This window comes from Eubalaena glacialis, chromosome 9 (assembly GCF_028564815.1).
Source record: "Eubalaena glacialis isolate mEubGla1 chromosome 9, mEubGla1.1.hap2.+ XY, whole genome shotgun sequence".
In the NCBI taxonomy this organism is placed as follows: Eukaryota; Metazoa; Chordata; class Mammalia; order Artiodactyla; family Balaenidae; genus Eubalaena; species Eubalaena glacialis.
The window spans coordinates 118,382,121-118,409,479 of record NC_083724.1 but is presented as its reverse complement, the minus strand read 5'-3'; the positions used below and the strand labels follow the sequence as shown (position 1 = coordinate 118,409,479).

Sequence of the window (27,359 nt, the reverse complement as noted above, 5' to 3'; positions counted from 1 at the left end):
AAAAGTTCCAGGAGAGGAAGAACCTCCAAGCCTAGAGCAGTGCCTTCTCCTGTGTGTGGTGTGTGTAGCTCTACTTCTAGTATAAATATAAGACTACATTTTAGTGAGCACTTAGAAGCACTAAGCATTTAACACATATAATTTCATTAAATTTTCACAACACTACCATGATATAGGTACTATTATTGTCCCCATTTTTTTTTTTTTTTGGTCACGCCGTGCAGCTTGTGGGATCTTAGTTCCCGACCAGGGATTGAACCTGGGCTCTTGGCAGTGAGAGCTCAGAGTCCTAACCACTGGACTGCCGGGGAATTCCCCTATTGTCCCCATTTTAGAGATGGGGAAACTGAAGCACGGAGAGTGTAAATAATTTGCCCAAGGTCAAAGTCATATAACTAGCAAGTGGAGAGATACTTAATAAGTATCTGTTGAATGAATATTTGAATCTCTCTGTATAAAGCTTCCAGATGACTTTCAAGAGAAGCTATAAATTTGTAAGGATTATATAATTCAAATAGGGGGAAAAAAAGAAAATAATAACATAACAAAAGAAAAAAATAACATAAAAACCTATGAGTTGGACCAGTACACTGTAAATGCCTCAAATTATAAACCCCCAAAGGTCGAAGTAACCATTCCAAAAATAAAAAGCAACATGCCATTCTAATGATATATTTAACTGCTAACAAGTGATTCAGAAAGATGTTAAGACTTTGATTATAAAGAAGGCATCTCTAAAAACTTTGATATGAAAGAAAAAAAGGTTACATAATCTTATGGATAAATGTACACTACAATTAGTTGGTCAAAAAATTGCATTTAATGTAGTGTTTCCTTCTAACTTCCATATTTCAAAGCTGTAATTAAATTGATGGATGCTGTACAAGTGATGACATCCAATAACTGAGGAAATCTTGCCTTTTCAATTACTGAAAAAGCACTCATTGTGACACTGGTAGCAGCAATTTCAAATTCAGCAAAGAGATGTAGGAGAGACAACTACCTTGGACATTAAAGCTGAGAACTTAAATCTAGAAAGTGATGTCAAGTTTCACTGAAAATGTGGTCACATCAGATAAGAACATGGTAGAGGTGTCAAGGTGGTCAGAGAAGGTAAAGTAAGGAAACAAAAGGCAAACAGATTTTTCTTTGAAATGTACTTAAAATATTAATACAATACTGCAGTCTCTAGGTACACTTATCTAAATTTGTAACAAAATTCATACAAAGAAAAAAATCTTGCTCATTTTAGCACTTCACATTTTTAAATTTGTAGTATGAGTGTTGTGGTGCTAAGATATTACAATTAAAATATTCTAATTTTATTCTTTCCTCTAGTCCAAAGTCCTACATCAGTACATTGTGCACTAATTTCAGTATGCTTTTACCCCAGACAATTTACACTTAAATGAGGTAGCAAATTCGTATTTCCTATAACACACTTAGGAAAACAAAACCAAAACCCATCAGGTGGTTTGAGTGATGAATAACCTATGGAATACTCCAGGCCTGAATCTTTTTCAACTAGATACAGACTAGCAAGCAGCCTGGGAAATTGATTCTCTTTGAAGCTTCCGAAAGGTTTATACTGAGTCTACTAATGTCTTTCTATGGACTGATTCTAAACCACATGCTGGAATGCCTCTTGCAGACAAGGAAGGGTAAGGGAGGGTGACCACAGATATAGTATGGTCAGGGCAGAGTGTAAAATAAAGTTGACCTCATAGACACAGGAGAAAGTTTTCTTCCTAATCATAAAACCAACACATGACAGATCAGATTGAAACAGACAGAAACATACATCCATATATACCTACACATACATCATGTTGCCCTGAAGAGAGTTAACGGCCTCTAGTTTAGTATGACTTGACCAGCTGTACCTGGCTGAAGGTTATTAACTTATCGACAGGATAATATTCAGTGTCTGAGAGGCATAATTTTGCCCTTTGACGCTAAGGATGATCAAGGTAAAGGGACTTCGCCGATGAACGTGAGTGTTTTAGGTCTTCGGGGTAAATAATCTTTATAGAGGAGAAGCTATATTTGGTGAGGGACTCCTCTCATTGTCAACTAGCTCTTTTTACTCTAAACTCTCATCAGCAAACTGGAGATAAAATTAACTTGCTAAGGAGAATTAGCAATGCTTATTTTTATGAACAAATTTTTGTTCAGGATTTCACATCAAACTCCTATGAGTTTGGGTAACAGCAGTGGTGATGATGATGCAGCGTGAGGATGTTTTGATTACAAACATAGGAATCTCAATTCAAAAAAAGTACAGGGATTTATTACCTTGTATAAGGAATCCCAAACTACTAAGGCTCCAGGTTTTTAGGCTCACACATGGCACCATGGGACCCAATTCTTTCCTTCCAATGTGCTATTCTTGGTGTGTTAACAACCTGCATGGCTTCAAGGTGGCCGCAGGTGTTCCTGTCACTGCATCCTTATATACCGATGTCCAGAACTGTGTGTGTGCATATACAGTACTCTTTTGTCACAGGGTCTGTGTCATAGGTCAGAACTGGATTACATGGATGTCATGGAAGCCAAGGGGAATGGAAGTGACATGATTAGCTTGGGATAATCTATATTTAGCTCCTGAGGAATGAAGCCAGCCTCTCAGCTGGTCGAGGTTCTTTATCTAGTGAGGAGTGTTAAGTGATGGGATTTAAACCCTGCCCCTACAGGACTACTGTGATTTTTCAAAAATAACTTTCACAATTGAATATCATGGAATTAGAAGAACTCTAGACATCTCCTGAGTTCCACTTATATCCTTTTGTTTTTCCACACTGGGTAGCAGTAACTATTTCCTTCTGGTAATCAGGCTCAGTCACTTCAACCACAACATAATTATCTACCCTCATACCTTTCTAATTTTTTCCTTTTGGTCTGTTTGCTCAGTGGCAGGAGGACTAAAATGGCAAGAAGGTAGCCTCCGCAAGCAGTTTGAATTGTTGTGACTCTGGTGTCAGTATTCCTGCCTTGAGTATTAAGGTCTCTAAACCAGCAGAGCTCCAGAAATAAGCGAAGCAAAATCACAAATTTTTCAAGTGGCTCACGAGTGAAAATAGTGGTGCAGATGCTTGGATGCCTTCCCAAAGGCCGTTTCGCTCCTTCACTGCTTCTAGCATCTCAGCCACAGTTGCTAAATCATGTTAAGTCTAAGCCAATCACATAACCCTTTCTATTTTGTTCTCTACTGGTCTACGGGTGTTCATATGATTCAGTTCTCGTGAACTGAAGGCTCCTGAAAAGAATTTTTTCTCTCTAATAAGCATAAGGAATTTGAGGAGGGAGTTTGCCCCCTTTCTTTGTGCTGAGGGTACTTTCATATGAGAATGTGATATCTTGAGTAGTGGCAGCTACTTTGTTATCAAGAGAGGGCAGAAGTTAACACACTGAGGTCCCATGATGAGATCACTGTATCACTGAAATAACTCTGGGATACCCATTCTGGGTGTCTTCTGAAGTAAATAAATTTATATGGTTTAAGCCATTATTAGGTTCTTTGTTCTTTCAAGCCAAAAACACCCTAGATGAAACATACAGGGAAGGTGGGTACTATAGGTAGCAGATCGTACTGAGTGGAGCAGCCTAGTACAGGGCACTGAGGACCCAATTATTCCTATATATATTTTATTTTATTTTTATTTTTTAATTAATTTTTTAAACATCTTTATTGGAGTATAATTGCTTTACAATGGTGTGTTAGTTTCTGCTGTATAACAAAGTGAATCAGCTATACATATACGTACATCCCCATATCTCCTTCTTGCATCTCCCTCCCACCCCTCTAGGTGGATACAAAGCACCGAGCTGATCTCCCTGTGCTATGCGGCTGCTTCCCACTAGCTATCTATTTTACATTTGGTAGTGTATATAATAAGTCCTTGCTACTCTCTCACTTCGTCCCAGCTTACCCTTCCCCCTCCCCGTGTCCTCAAGTCCATTCTCTATGTCTGTGTCTTTATTCTTGTCCTGTCCCTAAGTTCTTCAGAACCTTTTTTTTTTTTTTTTTTTTAGGTTTCATATATATGTGTTAGCATACAGTATTTGTTTTTCTCTTTCTGACTTACTTCACTCTGTATGACAGTCTCTAGGTCCATCCACCTCGCTACAAATAACTCAATTTCGTTTCTTTTTATGGCTGAGTAATATTCCATTGTATATATGTGCCACATCTTCTTTATCCATTCATCTGTCGATGGACACTTAGGTTGCTTCCATGTCCTGGCTATCGTAAATAGTGCTGCAATGAACACTGTGGTACATGACTCTTTTTGAATTATGGTTTTCTCAGGGTATATGCCCAGTAGTGGGATTGCTGGGTCGTATGGTAGTTCTATTTTTAGTTTTTTAAGGAACCTCCATACTGTTCTCCATAGTGGCTGTATCAATTTACATTCCCACCAACAGTGCCAAGAGGGTTCCCTTTTCTCCACACCCTTTCCAGCATTTATCGTTTGTAGACTTTTTGATGATGGCCATTCTGACCGGTGTGAGGTGATACCTCATTGTAGTTTTGATTTGCATTTCTCTAATGATTAGTGATGTTGAGCATCCTTTCATGTGCTTGTTGGCAATCTGTTTATCTTCTTTGGAGAAATGTCTATTTAGGTCTTCTACCCATTTTTGGATTGGGTTGTTTGTTTTTTTGATATTGAGCTGCATGAGCTGCTTGTATATTTTGGAAATTAATCCTTTGTCAGTTGCTTCATTTGCAAATATTTTCTCCCATTGTGCGTGTTGTCTTTTCATCTTGTTTATGGTTTCCTTTGCTGTGTAAAAGCTTTTAAGTTTGATTAGGTCCCATTTGTTTATTTTTGTTTTTATTTCCACTTCTCTAGGAGGTGAGTCAAAAAGGATCTTGCTGTGATTTATGTCATAGAGTGTTCTGCCTATGTTTTCCTCTAAGAGTTTTATAATGTCTGGCCTTACATTTAGGTCCTAGATATATTTTAGTTTATAATATTAGCTAAGAACTTAGGCATTCTCTCTTTCTTCATGCTATGAGGCACTGTTCAAAGTATACCCATTTTATTGTCAACCTGGCTCAGGTTCTACTATCTACAGCTTAAGTTTATTCCTGAGAGACTGATCTAATTTCAGTGGAAAGATAAAGTCAAATTTCTAGACCTGTAGAACTAAGGATAAAACCTCAAAAGGCAGTACGTTTGCCGAACTAAAAAGCATCTAGCGGCCTGTCAACCTTCCCTGGGAATACTCCTGTGTTGCAGGAGACTTAATAGAGTTAGTGTAGAGAACGAGAAACCAAGGATATAATGATGAATGATCTGTTCCAAGTTATTTGACACAGATACTTAATCAATGTCTACATGTAGTTACTTGAATACAATATTGTTATCAGGTTTGTCATCCTACTCTTACTTTCCAAACTAACGTTTTCCTTAACATGTTAGACTACAATCAAAATACAGAACAGACAGAATACAGACAGAAGAGTCTTGGTTGTCAAGACTCAACTCTGTTTTATTTTATTTTTTTGTAATTGATACTCTCAGACCAAAGGAAAGAGAACAAATAATTATAGATCCATAGACTTTCAATAAAAAGAAGATTACAGGTAAAATAAACATCAGATAGCTGTCAGTGAACAACAGGATATTTCAATCATTCAAGCCAGGTGTCTATTCATTTAAGAACACATATTCATTTACACATAGAAAGACTGCAGATAATCTACACTAGTGTATCTCAGAATGTGTTCCCTGGAATGTTACTTTATACTCCCCCCACCCCACCCACCTGCCAAAAAGACACTATGTCAAATAAACCTGCATAATACTGCATACAATACCCTCTTCTTAGATATTCACAATGTGTATCAGTACATTACAGGCTTTGACAAGTTATTCTGTAAATAAGCCAACTAATCACAACCTATCATGGTCAAATTTATTAGACTTGGGAAATCCTTTGACTAGGTCCATTATCCTGTGGAATAATTTTTACAAAGAATACATTTGGGAAATGTGTAAATTCTGATGATATCAGGGTTTTGTATCTCCAGGAACGAAAGTTATTTTTCATCATTGTTTCTATGCTATGAAGTAATGGCAATGAACATTTTGCTGCTGTATACTGGAGCAAAAAGTAAGATTTAATATACGAGATATTGTAAAAATCTGAGTATAAACACCTGAGTTCTTTTCTATAATGGAGAACTCCTCCAAATTTCCCGTTTATATTTTAGCTGGTCCAACAACAAAAAGAAGATGATATCTCAAAAATGGTTTGTGCATACATCTCCATCTAAAACATATGTTTAGGTCAAATTTAAAATGTTTCTTCTAATAGATTCTATTCCAGATCAATCTAATAGAATGCATACGATTGTATGCATGTGGGTCTTTCTATATGAACACAGGAAAAATGTGCTTACATAGTTTTAAAAAAGACTTCTTTTACCTGACCCCAATGAGGATGTAATTTTTAAAATTTATAAACATATTTATAGAAATATGAATAAAAATAAACCTATAATATAAAGTTAAACCACATTCACTACCAATTTCAGAAACTCTAGTTTTAAAAATAACTATGTCAAGAAAAAGTTTAATACTAAATGGAGCACAGGGAATATAGCTTACTGGTTGATAAGTAAAATTACTTTATTATAATACTGCTGTGGAATAAAATCACACACGTAACTTGTACATGCAGGGGAAATACAGCCTAATGTAAACAGATGGTTTTTAGCACATTCCTTTACTAGAATGTGGTCACCTGCCACAAGTACACAAGCTCATGCATAAGATCAAGACTTTACATACAGCTGAGATCACAATGTCATGCATATAACAGCAGCGTGCTAGACAATCGTACCACAAACTGTGCGGAAGTTCTCCCCCACCCCATAAGCCACTGCCAGCAGCTGCTGTGGAGTTTGGTTACCCATATCCGTGACATGAACGATGTCCTTTGGAGAATCTCGTTCCCTGTGGCTGTAAGTATTCTTATTTTTATAATATTTTAATGATGCTTGCTATCAAAATGTTAAGTACAGAACTAGAAATTATGGAAAAGTAGACTTGTTACAATGCTGAACAATTATATACATCTTAATCTCAGGTACTTACAATAAACACCACTTACATTTAAACACATCATCAAAAATAATTTACTTCTCAGGCTTAAATGAACCCAAATAACACATCTGATGACAGTGCTCCAGTGAAGGGGGAAAAAAAAAAATCAACCTCCGTAAAGTACTTCCTGAATGCTAGCACTAAAAAATCATGGCAAGAGTCATTCTAAGACCTGGTTAAAGTATGACTCACTGTAGGTAAGTTCTATATAAAAACACCTATTAGGATAATCTTTCAATTATATTTTGGTTGGATAAACAACCAAATTGATACTGATTATTTATTAGTCAATGAAAGCAAGTGTGGAATAGTTATCAAAATACTTCTCCTCACTTCCCTGCACCTACAAGTGTACTTCAATGTCCTTCCATGCTTATTTATGTCCTAAGTATATTCTGGTAAAGAGAGAATTCTGTTTTGTTATTAGGCGATAGCTGCTTGCTGAGTTACTGATGTCCATAAAAGCACAGAAGCAGAATTCTGGAACCAAAAGTCACTTTGAATGGTTCCGTTCCAGGCCGCCTGGCAGCAGTACGTGCCCCTTTCAGAACAGTAAATTCAATACTTCTGGAATGCTCCAGGATATCCCTGAATCAGGCCAGGGAGTAAAGAAAAAAATACAGCCAACTCTCAATAACAATGGTAGGTAGGATGGATAAGTAAAAATCTGAAGATCTAAAAATCTTATTTTAATTAGTAAATTGAATCCCCTCATTAAGTAAATATTTGACTTAAATTTTTAAATATTTTTTTGTCAGATAAAAAGAGGACTTTAATTTTGCCTCTTTTCTCTGGCCCCCCCGCCCAAACACTCTAGAGGAGGTGTAACAAGAACTCTATAGTCTGATATATGTAGCTGCAAAGATGGAAACATGTTTTGACATCTAGCTTTTCCAATTTAGATATTTAAAACTACCCATATCATATTCTAGTATAGAAGGGCCTATCTACAGTTTCATCTTTGCATAATAAGGATGTTTTATAACTTGTTTAATAATTGGTACTCCTTTAGCGAGGAATGACTACTTACCATAATCAATATGAGCAATCACATCCAACTTGTCTGACTTTGAAAATCTATAACTCAGTACTTACCAAGTTACACTTTCCTTAGAATGTAACATTTGCAAGTGATATGAATGGAAGATGACAGTTTTACTCAACATTGGTGTTAATTCATGACTGGAGCCAGTATGCCTTGATAAACTGGGCATAAGACAGGGCATGTAATAGCTGCCTTTCCTGATTCCTGCGTATCTGGAGTAAAACACTGTATTACTCTGCCCCAGTTCTTCTCCAGTAATCATCATTCAATTAACTCAAGATACTGATGCAAAATATTTCTTATTATACTGCTAGTCATATGAACTGTTTTAATTAGCAACATCCATATTATATTGGTTTCAAATCTGTAATTTGAACTTTAACTTCTTATAAATCATTCTACTTTCATTAAAAGTATCAGTCTTCTATTCACTGAAAGTAAAAACTGGTGAAAGAGAACAAATATAACATATTTGTTGCTTATAACATATTTGCTTTATAACATATATACTTTGCTGTATTTGGGCTAAGACTTAACTGATGATGTATATGTATTAGTAAACCTTTGTAGCAGTGTTATATTTTTATTCATGTACAAGAAAAATTTAACAGAGAAATCATATATAATAAGCAAAAGTCAATTTAATTTCAAAATGTCATTTGTATTATTATGTGCATATTTATAAGATCAGTAGCTCTTTAATATTAATATTAATAAAAGAATATTAATATTAAGGTAACTAGGGAGTCCTTAATACCTCTACAACAAATGAAGAAAGTTGGTTTTTGAAAATTAAATAAATTAAAATAACTGCCAGATAAATTTTTCCATAGAAAATGATCGACCCATAAGTATTAGTTCTGAGTGTTACATAATTTCTATTAGATTTCTAAGAATAAGTCTAGTAGATACTTAAACATTTCTGAAACTCTGAACCTTTCCAGAATACATTAAAATAAGAACAGGGGTGAGGGGGAATCAGAGAAAGAACTGTCTTCACATTTTGATCACTCATATATTATGTTAAGAAATAATTAAATAATTAGTTAATTTCAAACAGTTCTTTTTGCTTCTCCCACTCTCTCTGCTCTCTATTTGTGTTTGCTTATTGTCTTAAGAAAAAAAGAATTAAAGAATTAATGCAAAATTATTCAGTTTTATAACAGAATCTATAAGTTGTTTCTATGCCATCATGTATTAGATTGTTAAAGGCATTATTTAAAGACATTTTGATGTGTCACAAACTAGAAAAATGTCCTTTGTGATTATCTCTGATAAAAATAGCATTGTTACTAAATGGAAATGATGAAACAAAGTAAATGCTGCAGATAAAGTTTGATGAACATATTTTGTGCTCTCGACTTATAATGTAGTAGTATCTCAACCAAGTCCAGTGGAGGGCTGCATATACGTCATGGAAGCTGCCATACAAAGTGAGCCGGTAGCAAGGTTAGAACATGACATGGTAAGGTAAAAAGAAATGACTAAGTCACATAGCAATAACTTCAAATACCGGGCTTTGCAGTGATTGAAAAGTCATGTTCAGTGACTTGTAATTTAGTTGCAAGTTTATTATGTTGGAAAGCTGCAGCAAGATAACAATAAAGTTCAACTGTTACAAATATTCAAATTCTTCACTTACCTCATCTGGGTTGGCATTAAAGGTGAGGCTGCCTTCATCCAGCTGCATGTACAATTTTCTAAAAGAAAATCCTAGAGGTGGGTTCTTATTGTATATGGAACAGTGACCCCAAGTGGATTTACACAACCTGTAAGTAAGATAAAATCGGATTAGAAAACATGACCATATTGAATTTTTCTAAGTTAAACATGTATATATATGATAAAATAGTGATATGAAATAACATAAAATTGGATTTTACAGCTCTAAAGTATAAAATGTTTACTTTTATACTTGTTTTATTTGTTTACCAGAGTAAGATAGACAAATGCCTTCAATTTAGCAATTTTGACAGCACTTAATAAATGTGAGTTACAAAGATTAGTAATATTCATGAGTCCTACTGAAGTTAAACATAAATAATGATGATGATGATGACAGCCAACATTTACCAAGTGCTTACGAGATGCCAGGCACTATTTAAAGCATTTTAATAGTATTAACTTGCTCAGTCTTTACAACAAGCCCATGATTTGGTGCTACAGATAAAGAAACAGACACCATACAAAAGCTGCCCAGGGAAACACAGCTTGATCTGAATCCAAGGAGCTTACTGCTGAGTTTGCAATCTTAACCAGGAGTTTAAACAGAATTAAGCAACTATGTGCTCTATTGCGAAACCTAACTGAATTGGTGGAAGGAGGAAGGTTGCTGGGCAGAGGGAGAAATTGTAATGCTATAACTTCAATACTTAAATGAAAAGTTGCAACATTAAGCTTAGCAGTTTTTAAGATACTGCTTCAAAACGCTGGTTGTTTACTATCACAGCTATATATGATTGTTTACAAAATCTGCAACACTTAAAATGCTAATGGTTCATACCTCAAAACACACGGTTTCTACACATCGGTATACATGTTTCCAACTCTGTTTGAGGCATTAGCTCCTGGTTGTTATTTGAAAGCTAACGTTTCATCTTATTACAATGCCTGGAAATTCTGGATGTATACCATATTTTCACTTTCTGATATTCATCATTGATTTCTGGCTCAAACTTCCTTCTTTTCTCACACACACAGCTTACAAGAAAACAAGAAAGTTACCGTCTCAGCCTGTAACATCAAAATTTCTGAGGATAGTGGGTAAAATATCTAATTTTATATGGGAATATCTTAATAGTTAATTTATATCCTTGCATTATTTTTACCATCCAAATGAAATCACTCATTTCGTAACAATGAGTTTAGTAACTTGTTTAGAAAATTATCACTATTTTAGCACTCTCTTTAATCTAGTCCCATAGCTTTTGATTTTATTACTAAGCTACATGAAAGCAACAGAACCTCTCAACATCCAAATTAAAAAAACAAAAAACTAAGCTAGCCTTTAATTTATCACTAAGAAAAAAAAAATCCAAGCATCAGATATATAGGCATAATTATGTGGTAAACACTAAAGGAAGCATTTCTTTTAAAAATGAACAATCCAAATTTAAATCCCAAATGAAAACTACATTCTGAGTGAGTTCATATAAGCATAGAAATAAACTCTTCTACAAAGTTCAAATATAGGATCATAAATTAAGTTTGATGGGAATACTGAAGTGTAGAAAAGAGGTTATAAATAAAAGTGAGCCAGTTTTAAAGTACTTTTCTTTCCTCTTACACTGAACAATTAAAAATTAATAACTATACTTTAAACATTACTAATAGAATTTCCTCTCACTTCCACAGTAACTTCATTATGACAAGACAAGGGAAGAATAACAAGATGATATTGATGGTTTTTAGTTATTTGAAGGTTGAGAAATGAACTACATAATTAATACTATAATTCTGTAGCATCGGGAAGCCTGAGTTAAAAATGTCGTTGTTGGTAATACATTTTTACTAAAGTTTGGCTATTTAGATAATTGATTCTCTCCATAGATTTTCATTGAAAAATGGTTTTAAAAGTCTCAAAAAACTTGTTTTTAGACATGTTTTACTCTGTTCAGAAGTTTCATTTTAAAATAATGAGACTTAAATAAACTTTGGTAAATAATGCTAGAAAACCCAAGATTCAATGATTCTTTCATTTTCATGACTCATGTATACAATCTATTAAGGAGTAACTTAGGTTCCACAGATTCTATTGCACCAAAAGTTCTTAGATTTATAGCTTAAATTTAAACTGGTAAAAGAGCTGCTGAAATTTCTACAGTCTACCTTCACTTCAGCAAGTAGATTATCTCTTTGCTTTCTAATATTTGCCTAATTCATGGAACAAATAGTGGTTAGAAAATATAAAAAGTAGATGAAATATTCACCAGTTAAAGTTTATGCTAACAAGCAGCACCAAATCCCCCCCAAAACAAACAAACAAACAAACACAAAAAACCCACAACCTGTAGGCAAGATTCTACTTAGAGCTATCTGGATCAAACATGGTGGGCCGAACTTACCCTTGCCAGAGAAGTTCGTCATTGGCCAGGTCCTGCCAAACACAGGAAGCTAAGCAGAGGTCAGTTGCATTCAGGTAGGACAAGATGGTAAGGCTTAGCTCGGGAGGCAACATTTCCAAATTAATGAACCCTTCCTGTTCTTTCGATTTCCTTGTCTTCAAAAGATGATATATATCAATGCCGCCTTGGACTTGTTTGCGATGACTGGTGTTAGCAATGCTGCTGGCAGCCATTCTCCTGCCCTGCTCTCTGCTGAGGTAGCCTTGCTCACTGTAGCCTTCCTGCTGTAGCTGCTGGTTTCTGGCCACTCTCCACAGCCCCTGACCCATCTGCAAGCCTGGGAGAAAGCCAGAATGGAGTAAGAAGGCGACATTAAAAAAGTAATCCACCTTTCCCTGCGGTACAACAAGTCTACATGAAGCATTCATTTATCAGAATTAACATTGCTCATTAAAGCATATTAAATGGAGTAGGAAATTACAAATAGTTGGAACACAGTAAGTATGAAACTTGGATGGAGAACTATTTAGTTTGATTATCACCTTTATCTCAGTTTGCTAACCACTTTTAAAGTCCACAGGTGACATAATCATTTTTCACAAGGTAAGATTTAAAAGTTACTGACGTCTTAAAGACTCTTACAAATTATAATTATGTGGACTTATGGGCCAGTATTAAATACAACTCTGATCAGAGCACAGGACTTCACTTAAAAGACCTGTACACCCTGCTTTTTATCACAACCCAGGCTAAGCTAAGCTAGGCCCTTTTAACCAAATTCCCAGATGCATAACAGCTGTGAAACAGGCTTTTCGTTTAATTCTTGCCAGTCTGCTCCTAAGTTGTAGGCTGTAATAAAATGTAACATAGGCCCTGAAGTCTAATTCAGAAACCTTATAAATTAGACACGTAGGACTCCATGATAAAGAGCTCAGTAGTGACTATTTGGTCCTGTTGCTGCTTTAAATACAAATCATAATTTAGACTAATTTTCCAGTTCTTCTCCAGGAGCCCTGTGGACTCCTCAGAGGTACCTGGGAGAAGGCAGGAGAAGGGATGCGAGTGCTCTAGTCTCTTCTCTCTCCACTTGACCTCCAGCCAAGGTAGCTCTACATTTATCTCTTACAGTATCAGACTTCCTCATATACAAATATTTAGAAGACTATTGGCCTAGACTTTCTATTTCACTTGGTTTTGCAAATAAGTAACTTTTCCTGGGCAAATAAATTCACTGAGAAAAATGAAATCAGGAAGAGCTTTTAACTAACACAAATAATTATTTTCATGATCTCTTTTACAAACAAAATATTCTTGTTTTAAAAGCCCAAGTTGACTACTGGGACGTGCGTGTTTTAAAAATTTGGAGGAAGAAATGGATTTTTGTTCAAAATCATTAAAATAAATTTCATAGTGTGACCTAACCTTAAAATATGGTATTGTTTTAATTGGCTGCTTACAATAAGGAGTAATAATCAAAAAATAAAAAAGCAACCCCTCCCCAAGCCCACTGGTGACCAGAAATTCTGAAAATTATTAGGAATAATTTGAAAATTGAGTAGAATTTCAAAGAATGTCACAGATTATTTTTTCAGTATTTAAAAAGGCATGTATATTTATTGAATTATTGTCTGTTAGTTGGATAATGGCCACTGTAACAGGCTACTTGTTGATTAAAACAGAAAAAACAGTCCAGGATAATTTTTCACTCTTTGTCCCTACTGTGAACTGCTTGGAAATCCAAAAGCTTAAGCTATAAAGAGATGCGGGAGGGAGGATACAGAGAGAAGGAACATATTAATAATTTTTAAATGTGGGGAAATTTGTTTTTGCAAAGAAACCACAAAAGGCAGTAACTTTTCCTCCCTACGACACATACTACCATAATGGTAGCGGTTCCTGAAGTAGTGGTTAAGCTATTAATAATTAAATTCTTATTTTCTATTAGAATGATTGAAATCCCAAACTGACAACACCAAATGCTGGCAAGGATGTGTGAATTCAAAATGGTACAGTCACCTTGGAAGACAGTTTGACAGTTTCTTACAAAAATAAACATACTTTTACCATATGGTCCAGCATTTATGCTCCTTGGTATCTACCCAAATAAGTTGGGAACTCATGTCCACACAAAAACCTGCACACAAACCTGCAGCTTTAGTCATAATTACCAAAAGTTATAAGCAATCAAGCTGTCCTTCAGCAGGTGAATGGATAATTTACTGTGGTACATCCAGACAATGGAATGTTTAGTGCTAGAAAGAAATGAGCTGTCAAGCCATGAAAAGATATGGAAGAAACTTAAATGCATAGTACTAAGTGAAAGCAGCCGATCTGAAAATGCTGTGTAATATGTGATTCCAATTATAAGACATTCTAGAAAAGGCAAAACTACAGACAGTAAATTAACACAGAAAAAAATACAGAATATCAACAAAAATTTGTAAGGAGCTAGAAGTTTCCTTAATGTTTAAATATGCTATGTCATGTCACAACATAAGTACAACTTAATTTTGACACAAAAGACTCATAAACATTTTAAAATTTTTATCATAGCCATTTCTCTGTTTATCCTAGCAAGAAAATATCTAGAAATTGAACTGATTGCTAAGCTCATCCAGTATATCTGTTGTCATTTTAGATAATTATATTTATTCTTCTCTTTTGCATTTGCAGCACTAAAGGTAAATAATCAAACATGGTGACTGTGATGTCTGAAGCCTCAAGATTTAGGGCATTTAACATCAATTTTGTATGTACTTTCCCTACAACATCTTTCTAGTGGCATATGGTTAGGCAGCTGTTATTACTCTCAGGGATGTTGCTAGGGAACACAGAATCAGGGTGATTTCCCTAGGCTCTGGACTTTAATGGGGATCACTTAAATAGAGCACTGGATAAAGTGATTCGGAAAGCATCCAGCAGGTAGAAAAGAGGTTAAGCCAACAGCTGGTTCTTAGGATTAAAAAAAGTTGATGGGGAGGGTGGAGGTTTGAGGCTCATCTACACGTGATTCAGACAAAGAAAACTGCATTCTCTATTCTTCTACTGCTAAATAATACTGCAAATTACCCTTGTGAGATGTCTTTTTCCCTTTAAAGCAGTTCTTGATACGGAGCAAGAACACAGTATGATAAATCACTTGAGAAGGATTGCTATCATATATTTATCCTTTGGAGAAAGGAAAGGGTGTCTACAGTGTTCCACCCCACTCCCAGTCTTCCTTAGGGTAGCAGTGGTGTGGAATGTGGATAGAACTGTCAGAAAAGTGATAAAACTCTCAAAAAGACATGAGATCCACTACAGAAGTTGTGAAGCGAGTCACGGAGGAAGCATAGTGCTGTGGACTCTGAAGTTGAACAGACTTGAGTTCAAGTCCTGACTTCACTGATGAGGGAATTTACTTGACTAGTCTAAGCTTTGCTTTCCTCATATTTAAGGTGATAATTTGCACATAATATAGTGGTAATACATATAGCTCAGAGGGCTGTTGTAGTAAATATTACATATAAAGTACACTTCACAGCTAATAATAAAATGTTAGCTCACTTGTTTTGACAAAACCATATTTTCATAGAGTGAAAATGATGAGCATTTCAGTAAAACTTATTGAATGATTCTTCAATTATCACATTAAAAAAACAAATCCATGAGTGAGTCTACACTGATGATCACTAAATATTACATAAAGGAAAGCTCTTCCTTATAGTAAAATTCTGAATAATGAGTTAGAAAAATCATCATTTAACTACCATCATAGAAAAACTAATTCTTAAGGCAAGAATTATCAGTGGGTGCTGAATCTGGAGTTTGATAAGGAATGGAAGATTTACAGAGTCTCAAAGTACCTCCCCAGATATATTACTCATTAATTACAAAAAGAAATTAAGAAATCAGACAATATTTAACCAAGTGTTCAAACTTAACATTTACCAATAAGAGACAAACGGACATATATGCCTCTCTGGACATGATACCCTGAGAAGGATATAACAATTATACAGTACTCCGGCCAAAAATGTATAACCTTTATCTAATCGTAAGGAATATCAGAGAAACCCAAGAGTCTATAAATAATCTTTTTTTTCCTTCAAAATTGCCAATGCTGTGAAGATAAAGAAAGGAATCATTCCAGATTAAAGGAGACTGAAAAGCATGACATCTAAATGCAGTGTGTGAACTGGATCTTACAGTGAAAAGAAAGTGCTAGAAAGGACATTATTGGGATAACTGAAAAACTAGACATACGGGCTGGAGATTGGATAAAAATACTTATATGAATGTCAACTTTTCTTAATTTGATAACTGTATAACGGTTTTGTCAGAGTATATTCTTGTTCTTTAGGAAAAACACTGAATTATTAAGGCATAATGTATACGACTTAGTCTCAAATGGTTCAGAAAAACAGAAACATCTGTCTCTATACAGAGAGAATGTTAACGCAATGTTGCAAAATGTTTAAAATTGGTGAATCTGGGTAAAAGGTACACACCAGTTGTTTTTATTAATCGTACAAACTTTCTGTAAACAGAAATCTCCTGATTGAGGAATCCAAGCGTGTGAAATTTGAAAATAACTGAGTTTGATGTGCACTAAGTATAAGAATTACTGCCCTACGAGCTTAGCGTCATACAGACTGAAAACCATCACTAAGGAGATAAATGCTCAGCATCACAGTTTAAGAGTAGTAGGAGACCCTTGTCAAGGCAAACATCAAAATAGTAAGAATTATTCTTGCCAGTTGTGATAGAAAATTTTCTTTTAAAGGCTGAAGAAGTATTTTTAAAGAAAGTAGGGGGAAAAAAATACCCCTTTAACTTTGCGTGTGCAGATTTAAGGCTTGGAATTCCTGGCTGTGTTCCCTCCTTTCATACATAATATTACGTGCACAGTATTTTTAACATAATATTTAATAATATAAATATTAAACCATAATATTGTTTTTGTACTCTAAACCACAATTTATTTAGTACTTACTCTATGCTAAGCACTGTGGAAATTTTAATACATTATCTCATTTTTGTCCTCAAAACAACCTTCACAGGTAGATATTATTCTAATTTTATAGCTGAAGAAATAGTGACTCAGAGAGATTAAGCAACTTTGCTCAAGATCTCAGAGCTGGCAAACGGAAAACTTAGGATTCCATGTCAGGTCTATCTGAGTCCAAAGGTTAGTCTTAACTACCAAACCTTATGCCCAGAACTGGCAAAGACAATCCACCATCTGCTTCTTCATCACTAGCTCTCATCTCTTCTCCCTCTGTCACTGCTTATTACCTCCATGCTGCTCCCAGCTGCAGCCCCTCTTTAGGCTACTGTTCTTGTGGAAAGCACATACACTCTGATGTGAAAAAAGTTCAAACTCCCACACAGAATCTGTTTAGCTTATAGTCTGTGGTACTCATTTTCCTCACCAGATCAACAGTGAATAAGTCTTATCCATGGAACTTAGAGGGGTTAAGAGAACCTAAGCCATAGGGAATTTATCGTAACAGGTGGTTTTGTAGTCACCACTCAGTCCCCTTTAAATGACAACTCTTATTTATTTTGGTTCTCCCATTTCAGAGTGCACCTGATTATTCTGGACCTAATGATCTGAGTAGTTATAATCCTAGTTCCAAATTCCATTAATTGAGGATCTGTGAATTCGGAGATGCCATTTACCTTTGCTAGGAGAAAAAAAATAACACCTAGTAAATATATAAAGTTAGAAGAAACTAACTTTGCTTAGACTGACACTCTTAGCTTGGCAAATAAGGTCAAGTATTTAGTTATCAGTCAGTGATAACAGAGATACCTTTTTGGCAGGTAAGTACTACCATCACCTTTAATCACTATAGACATGTTTCTAGAAATGAAAACGTTAAGACTTCATGGGAAGATTCAACATATCAAGAGTCCTTATGGCGGTATCACAAAATAAATCGATTAATAAGAAAGTTCTACTCTAGATCTTTATGACATCTTCACATCCCCAGGAACTTGAATTATAAAGAGCTTTATGGATAGAGTGTCAATTTCTTGGATCTTTGAAATCAATGTTACAACTGTTGAGATCTATATTTTTCAAGCATATTTCTTGATTATAAAATACGAATTAGGGGCTTCCCTGGTGACGCAGTGGTTAAGTATCTGCCTGCCAATGCAGGGGACACGGGTTCGAGCCCTGGTCCAGGAACATCCCACATGCCGCGGAGCAACTAAGCCTGTGCGCCACAACTACTGAGACTGCGCTCTAGAGCCCACAAGCCGCAACTACTGAGCCTGCGTGCCACAACTACTGAAGCCCGCGCGCCTAGAGCCCGTGCTCCGCAACTAGAGAAGCCACCACAATGAGAAGCCTGCGCACCACAACAAAGAGTAGCCCCCGCTCGCCACAACTAGGGAAAGCCCACGCACAGCAACAAAGACCCAATGCAGCCAAAGATAAATAATAAATTAATTAATTAATTAAAAAAATAAAAATAAATAAAATAAAATACGAATTACTCAAACATATGTTCCTTAAGATGACAATAATTTTGAACTCACCTATCATACTGTGCTTTATTATTGTTTATTAAAAGAAATAAAAATTTACAAATATATACAGGTAGTCCTTGCCTTGTACAGTACCAGGCTAACTACTGGATGACAGTTCCATGGGACTGTGCGCAGCAAGGCCACAGTCCTAACACTCATGCATTTCAGTTTACATGGTACTGTGCAGAGTAAGCACTGCCTGTAAGTACTGAGATGGGGGACTGATTCAACACAATAGGCTACATGGAAAAATCCAATACCAAACACAGTGCCTCAGACCTACAAAGCACTCAGTAAATATTTGTTGACTGCAAGAATGGATGAATGGTAAACAATAAGAAAAACTGAATTAGATGAACCTTGACCTAAATTTCACATCTTTCAAAAAATCATCAGAATGGATCATAGACTTAAACGTAAAGCATAAAAGAATAAAACTATTAGAAAAATACAGAGAAGGAAATCTTAGGGATCTATGTCTAGGCAAAGAGAGTTCATCAAAAGTACGATCCATAAAAGTAAAAGTTGATAAAGTCGACCTCATCAATTTTAAAACTTTTGCTCTTTGAAAGCCCATGTGAAGAAGACAAAAACACAAGGTACAGACTGAGAGAAAATATTTCCAAACCACATATCTGACAAAGGACTAGTATCGAGAATATATAAACAATTTTCAAACTCAACAGCAAAAAAATCAAACAATTCAATTACAAAATGAATATAATATTTACAATAGCCAGGACATGGAAGCAGCCTAAGTGTCCATCGACAGATGAATGGATAAAGAAGATGTGGCACATATATACAATGAAATATTACTCAGCCATATAAAGAAACGAAATTGAGTTATTTGTAGTGAGGTGGATGGACCTAGAGTCTGTCATACAGAGTAAAGTAAGTCAGAAAGAGAAAAACAAATACCGTATGCTAACACATATATATGGAAGCTAAAAAAAAAAAAAAAAAAGTTCTGAAGAACCTAGGGGCAGGACAGGAATAAAGATGCAGACATAGAGTGGACTTGAGGACATGGGGAGGGGGAAGGGTAAGCTGGGACGAAGTGAGAGAGTGGCATGGACATATATACACTACCAAGTGTAAAATAGATAGCTAGTGGGAAGCACCCGCATAGCACAGGGAGATCAGCTCTGTGCTTTGTGTCCACCTAGATGGGTGGGATAGGGAGGGTGGGAGGGAGACGCAAGAGGGAGGAGATATGGGGATATATGTATATGTATAGCTGATTCACTTTGTTATACAGCAGAAACTAACACACCATTGTAAAGCAATTATACTCCAATAAAGATGTTAAAAAATAAAAAATGAACATAAGACATGAACAGATATTTCACCAAAGAGGACATACAAATGGTACACAGTCACATGATAGACGTTCAGCATCATTACCCAGGAGGGAGGTGGGTGTAGTTATAAAAGGGCAGCACCAGGGATCCCGGTGGTGTTTGAACTGTTCAGTGTCTTGACTGTGGTGCTGGATGTGTGAATCTGCACAGAATCTCATACACACAGATACACATTTGAGCAAAAATAAACTGGGGAATTCTGAATAAGGTGCAATGTATTAATGTCAATATCCTGGTTGTGATAGTATATAATGGTTATGTAATATGTCACTGCCTAGGGAAACTAGGCAAAGTGTACAAGAGATCTCTTGGTATATTTCTTGCAACTGCATGTATATCTACAATTAACTGGAAAAAAAAAAAGGACAGAGTATTGTACACTTAAAATGGGTGAATTTTACCGTATGTAAATGATACCACAATATAGTTCTTCAAAGAACTAGAGACTCTAATAAACACTCTAAAGCGGGTGACCAAGGACACAGCAAGTCCAGTGTCTATGACAAATAGTAACTTTTAGATTTAAGGATATCCAACTAATTATTAAAAATCTATGACCTATGAATCACCTCTGACTTCGTGGAATGTACTGTATAGATTAAAAGAAGACAGAATCAAGGAATACGAATCCTTAAGGATACAGATCTATAATAATGTTCTGACTATTTACCTAGGAAGTATCAATAATTGAGTAATGGTATAAATGCAAAAGGACTGATGTGTGCCTGTTACTTGGTCTAATAAAACAAAACCCTGCATAAATGCAAAATACATTAAACAAAATTGGTTTAACTACTCATTAAAAATCAAAGTACATAAACTAATGTGATTTAATTTGGATTGCTTCAATTTAAATTTTATAATATTTCTGATTTGTGGGAATAATGATCTAATTTGGTAAAAATATTTTAAAAATCAGTAAGTTGTTTAATCTCCTTACTACTTAGATATCCTTGTTTCTATGAAAATAACAGCGACAATAATAATAGTACTTTTTTTACACATTGACTGGATAATTTAGAAGTCTGTTTTTTTTAATCTAAGTATTTAGGCCTTTTGGTTTTTAAAATTAATATCTAGCTTTATTATGCTGAGACTAGAGAATGTGGGCTCTAATGATGTGTGCTTGAGAGAAATGTGTAGGTTTTCTTGACACTGCTACTTTGGAGACTGAATTTAACGTTGGAGTTCCAGTCATGCCATATGCTGTATGACCTTACATATTTCAAACGAGGTTTCTGATCTTCGGTTACCTACAAAATACGGGAAATCACTCCTATCTATTTTACAGGATTGCTATGAGCCTTAACTGAGATAACATATATAAAAGCATCTTTTAATTGGCAAAGCAGTATGTACGCCCTGACTCATTTCCTTTTTTCTAATGCAAAAATCTGAGAAACAGCTACATTTTTCTGACATATTTTGGATGTACTTTTCTCATTTTTTAAAAAAGAAATACAGTGGTAGTCTAAACAAATCTGTTGTAACATAGCACAAAGGCACTTCCACTTAGGACGCAGCATAGATTAGATTAATGACCAAGAACTCTAGCAAGTTAATTATTAACATTTATGAGAACAATACTTTTCTGTTATTGTAATGTCTTGTTCTCTTTTCAAGAGTAGAGTATTTCCACAAAAGAATGATAGAGATTACTTTACTAATACCTGTTGGTATATCTAATATAAAATTATCTTTAAAATATATTAAGCAGCTTTAATCAAAACATCCCTATGTAACAAGTTAAACATCAAATAAAGTACTATTCTAAAAGAACACACTGTACCACTGCTTTTAGCAATTTTATGGCACTAAGCATTCAAATAGCACATGCTGTGGAAACAAATATATGTAATAAAGAATGGATTATGCACCATTTAGATGGATGGATGACATGCAGTGGAAGATGGGAAGAACACAAAGCAGCCTGGAGGTCTCAGGAAAGCATTCTGCTTTAGACACTTTTGTTTGAAGCAAACGAGATTCCATAAAGTCTTTTCCTGAGCAAGCAGTGTTAAATCACGGGTTTGTGATGAGTGACATGAATGAGCTACTTTAAATACTCATTATAAATAGTTTTCTTCAATATTTCTTAAGTGTCTAAATAGTGGGGTTTACAAATAAGAAATTTCCTATCTCAGATAAAGATCTAAAATGTGTACCAAAAGAGTTATCTCTAACATGAAAATTCTACTGCCTTAAAGATGAGGAAATTCACTCATTTATATCTTCTTGGAGATTTTCAATTTTTTTCCAATGAGAAAGTAACAGCTAGATTTTTGGTTACTTTAGGTTTTAAAAATCTTTTTAAGAGTTATCATGTGATATTACTCAAAGGCATAAGAACATGGGAGATTCTGTGAGAAAATATTTTATACATTTATAACCAAATTGGCAGCCCAATATTTACTTCTCTACTTCCAAAAGAGCAGACCACCAAAGTAGTTTAGAACAGACTGAGTAGAGAGGAAAAAAAGAAAAGAAAAAAACCTGATAACCAATCACACTTCTAACATTGAAAGGCAACAACTGTAGAGAAATGAAGGAAGGGTAAGTCCACAAGGAGGTCTTTTTCAGGAGAAAAGGGAAATAGCTAAGTACTAAGTGGTACATTAAACACATAAAAAAACAAAACAAACAAACAAACAAAAAAACCAGTCATTAAATTTAAAGATCTGGTCCTGCAAGAGCAGTTTTTGCTACTAAAAAGCATACCATTTGTAGGGTTTTTCTTTAATTCAAAAAAGATTTACAATATTACTTTGCTTTCTGAAGGTTTTTTCCTGTTCTTTAATTTGATTCTGTAATGAGTGTTACCAAATGGCATCTAAACAAATGTAAACATTAAGATGTCATTTAAAATGTAACCAAAAAGCAGAGAATTGGGGGCTTATTTAATTTCACTTATTTCTTCAGCTTCTTCAGCAAGAGATGTTCCACTGTCTGTTTTAACTTTCAAATAAAATAAATTTATTAAATTTCTCACTGGCATTATTTTTAATTACACTGATTCTTTAACTGCACTCTTTACTCAACCCAACTGCAGTCAGCAGTGGTCATGGCAGCACATCCCAACCCACCTCCTCAGGGCACACCACACTCCATGACCACTGACTGCAAGGCCATTCCTATGAGAGTTGTGGAATTAAAAAACAAAACGATGTGTTTATTAATGCCACTGAACTGTACACTTAAAAATGGCTAAGGGCTTCCCTGGTGGCGCAGTGGTTGAGAATCTGCCTGCTAGTGCAGGGGACACGGGTTCGAGCCCTGGTCTGGGAGGATCCCACATGCCGCGGAGCAACTAGGCCCGTGAGCCACAACTACTGAGCCTGCGCGTCTGGAGCCTGTGCTCCGCAACAAGAGGCCGCGATAGTGAGAGGCCCGCGCACCGCGATGAAGAGTGGCCCCCGCTTGCCGCAACTAGAGAAAGTCCTCGCACATAAACGAAGACCCAACACAGCCAAAAATAAAAATATAAAAAAAATAAATAAATAAATAAAAAATGGCTAAGATGGTAAATTTTATGTTATGCATATTTCACCATAATAAAAAAAAATGGGGAAAAAAAACCAAAACAAAAACTGTAATTCTCACTGAATTGCTTTTACACAAATAAGACAAGGTATTAACATAAAATAAATATTGACAGCAGCCAATAGGAAAGTCAGAAGTGAGATGAGAAAACATCTAACAATGAAAACAGACTGACACAAAACATGCGCTTGATTCAGGCTCCTTCAACTAGTTGTGAGTAGAGGGCACAATACGCAAAGCCTCACTTTCCTCACTGGTAAAAAGCGGGTTTTGAACTCGATGATCCCCAAGTTCTCTTTTTGCTATAAAATTCCATGATCCTATAAAAATGAGAAAATCCTAAAAAATTAAAATAAAAGTAAGAGGTGATGGAGATGGATGTGTGTGTGCCTGTGTATGTGTATTTAGCATCTGTCCTTTCCATCTCTTTCCCCCCATGTCCATGACTTCTACAAATCACTGCTCAGGGAGCAGATAGGGGCTCTCCAAGCATGGCTCACTTGCTAAAATCTTGTTCCTTCTTTCAAATAGCTTATGAAATCCCCTGCAATCTGTTCTTGCAGAATACACAAACTGCTGATCACAGAGCTAAACTCCCAAACAGCCTAAACTTGAAAGCAAATATCTTTTCTCATCTCTATCTACATCACAAAAGCACTTGCCCTAAATAGAATATAAACTCATTCAAGTTTCACTGGAGAATCTATGTCAATAAATGTCAGAAAAACAAAACCACGAGAAAAAAATAAAGAAATGGGGAACATAAATTTCTAGAAGTGGATGTATTTCATTAAAGTTGTTTTAAAATAGTAAGTAAAATAATTCAATGGAAATGCAACATGAGTTAGATGTATAATTCATAGACTTCATGTTAATGATTTGGACACATTGTCATAGGTCAGCCAATGGATTAGCCTCAGTTTCCAAATCTGAATCAGAATGTAGGAAAAAAAGAGAGTTGTATCAATACATAGCAGTTGGTTAAGTAATGAACGATAAAATCATAAATTTGAATGACTAATTTCAATGCTTTGTGATCAAAGAAAAGGTAATTTCTTGGTAATTCATGTTTTTGTATTGTGAAATAAGGAAAATAACTATCTTTTAATTTATGCAATTCTAAGCACAATAAACACACAAAACATTCCCTATTAAACTGATAATAAGTGTAATAAATTACAAGGCATGGTTTAGCTTATCTAGTTATTACCATAAGATACTTTGTGAATGAAGTATTTCAACTGTGTTATTTTAGCAAGCACCTGTTTAAAATCTGGCAGACATCTAAGGGGCCAAAACTAAATTTAGCAGACATCTAAGGGCCCAAAACTACACTAGTTAATTGGCTGTAACCTACTATAAATGAACTATGTTAACCTGATAGGGAGTACCTATTTAAAAGCCAAATCTACAATTTGAGGATTGACACAGTCCGGCTGGCGTTAAGCACCTGAGGTATAAAAGATTACAACATCTTTCAAACCTGGAAGAAGCATAGGCAATTTTCCAGTGGGTCAAGGCCAAAACAGTGTCACAATAAACCCTGAAGCCCGTACCTTTCATTTCCAATAAGCTCATTTGGTTCACTGACAAAAGCTGTGCTGGTGTTGTGCGCCCAGGTAATGCTGAAAGAAGGTGGTACCTGACATCTAATAATGCTGAAAAACAAACACACAAACACATTTCTGTTCTCAGACAGACCTCTCCCATCCCTGTTTGCTCTCATACCAACATAGAGACTGCCACATTCTTTCCACACTAGAAAGGCTTACCTCTAGCCTTTCCTAACTTCTTTCCACCTTAAAAGCTATCTTTGCTCATGTTTATTTTGAAACCATTTCAACCATATAAAATGGCAATGGGTAAGGAATACACAGTCTCCAGTTGTGATATGCTCTGTTCATGTACACCTTAAAAACACAAACCTTCCTCTCACACATGTCATTCCTCAAGCAAAGCTTTCTAGGAAAAATAATAAGCCTCTCTTCAGGTATTTAGTAGAAAAAAAAAGACCCCCCCCCCACCCAGAAAAAAAAACCAAAAAACTTTCCAAGAAAGAAAATCCTTGTATAAGTTTGTCTATTTCATTACAATCAGGCATATTTTTGCTCAGTTATTTCTATCTACTAACTCCTAAAAGTTATCTGCCAGGGTGTCTGTGTTAGGCCTCCTCTAAGATGGCTCCCATAGGCCCTTGCGTCTTGGGATTCACGCCCTTGTGTAATCCTCTCCACAGTGATTGAGTTGGATTTATTGACTCCTATCAACAGAATATGGCAGTAGTGATGGGATGCCACTTCTGAGATTAGCTTACAGAAGACTAGAGAGAGTCTTGGGTGCTCTCTCTTGGATTGCTCACTTGAGCGAAAGTCAGCTGCCATACTGTATACAGTATCTCAGACAAACTGTCAAGTTAACTGGATAAAAATGGCGAGTTTCCTACTCAACCTGAAAAGAGAATAAAATTTATTCTTAATTCTGATATCTGCTCAAGTTTGTGAACCATTTTCTTAGGGGGTAAAAATCCTCCCTATCCCAGAAATATGGTCACCAGCTGCAACATTAAGAAAAAATATGGAAAGCTGAAATGGAAAACGTAAATTAGCTTCACTTTGCAGTAATAAAGGTCATAATATATTGATATGGAAATATCCGGGATCCTTGAAAATAAAGACTCCACTTGTTAAAAGAAGTAGGTTCAATTATTAAATTACTAAATACATACAGAACCTAAAAATAAAACCCTTAAACGACTGAGGATTGGGATCCATTTCTGATTTCTCCCAATTTTAATAATAATTAAGTGAGCACCCACCATATAAGAAACTGGAGCCTAGTCACAGAGAAACAAGCAAGAGACAAGTTAAGAATCTGCCGAGTTTATAACCAAAGTTTAACAGCTGAAGCAACTGGCAATCCATCGTGACCTTAACTGGATGTGTTTGCATTCATGTTACTGTAAAAAGTATGTTAAGAGCCAAAAACTCTGCCTATGCACCAAAAACACACTCTACTTGAAAAGCAACACCTGGGCTAGAAGAGCGTAACCTCTGCTGTTTCCCGGCTTTACTTCAGAGTGAAGCCGGGTCCTACTTGGGGTCCCAAGCTGACCTAGGGGCCCCCAGTGACCCAGGAACACAAGCAGCACACCTACTCCCGCCTCCTGACACGGATTCCTCATTTTAATTAGCCAGTACCGCTGTCACTCAAGGTGCCTCGCACAGTCATTGGCCCCAAAGTCTCGCTGGTTGGCAAGTTTCTGCCAACTGGAGCACCGGTGGTCATCATTTCCGAGAAGAAAAGTAGGGGTGTACAGGGAAGAGAGGCAAGAACTCTGAAATATCTAGGGTGACACCCTTACCTGAGCGACCTGCGATTCCCCACCGCCGCCGCGACGAATCGGCCTCTGGGCGGGGGCTTTCAGCCAAAAAGAAAATGGCTCAGCCGGGAAGGGGTGCCCAGGCCATGGAGAAGCCGGTTCAAACTTTATTTGTTCACGCCGGTGGAGGTGAGGTCGGGGAGAATCCCAGAAACAGCACCTGATCCCTCCGAACTCAGCGTGGCTCAGGCTGCAGCAGCCTGAGCGGCCGACTCTCCGAGTTTTGACGTTTCCTATTGTTGCCGGAAGTGACGTCCGGATTCGGGGGTGCTTCAAGAAGAAGTATTTTTATCCCCTTGATCTACGATTCGCCACAGAGTCCCGGTC

At 36.0% G+C, this 27,359-nt stretch overlaps 1 protein-coding gene across 1 annotated transcript in view; it reads right to left on the bottom strand.

Moving 5' to 3' along the window:
- Positions 1–27,266, bottom strand: part of FBXO8 (F-box protein 8) — a 37,118-nt gene extending 9,852 nt beyond the window's left edge. The window contains exons 1-3 of the mRNA XM_061199494.1: positions 27,015–27,266; positions 12,228–12,564; positions 9,806–9,932 (exon numbers count right to left, since the gene is read on the bottom strand). Coding sequence (XP_061055477.1) covers positions 9,806–9,932; positions 12,228–12,556 — 456 coding nt within the window. The 5' untranslated portion in view covers positions 12,557–12,564; positions 27,015–27,266. The remainder of the gene's footprint in view (positions 1–9,805; positions 9,933–12,227; positions 12,565–27,014) is intronic.
- Between the last annotated feature and the right edge of the window lie 93 nt (positions 27,267–27,359).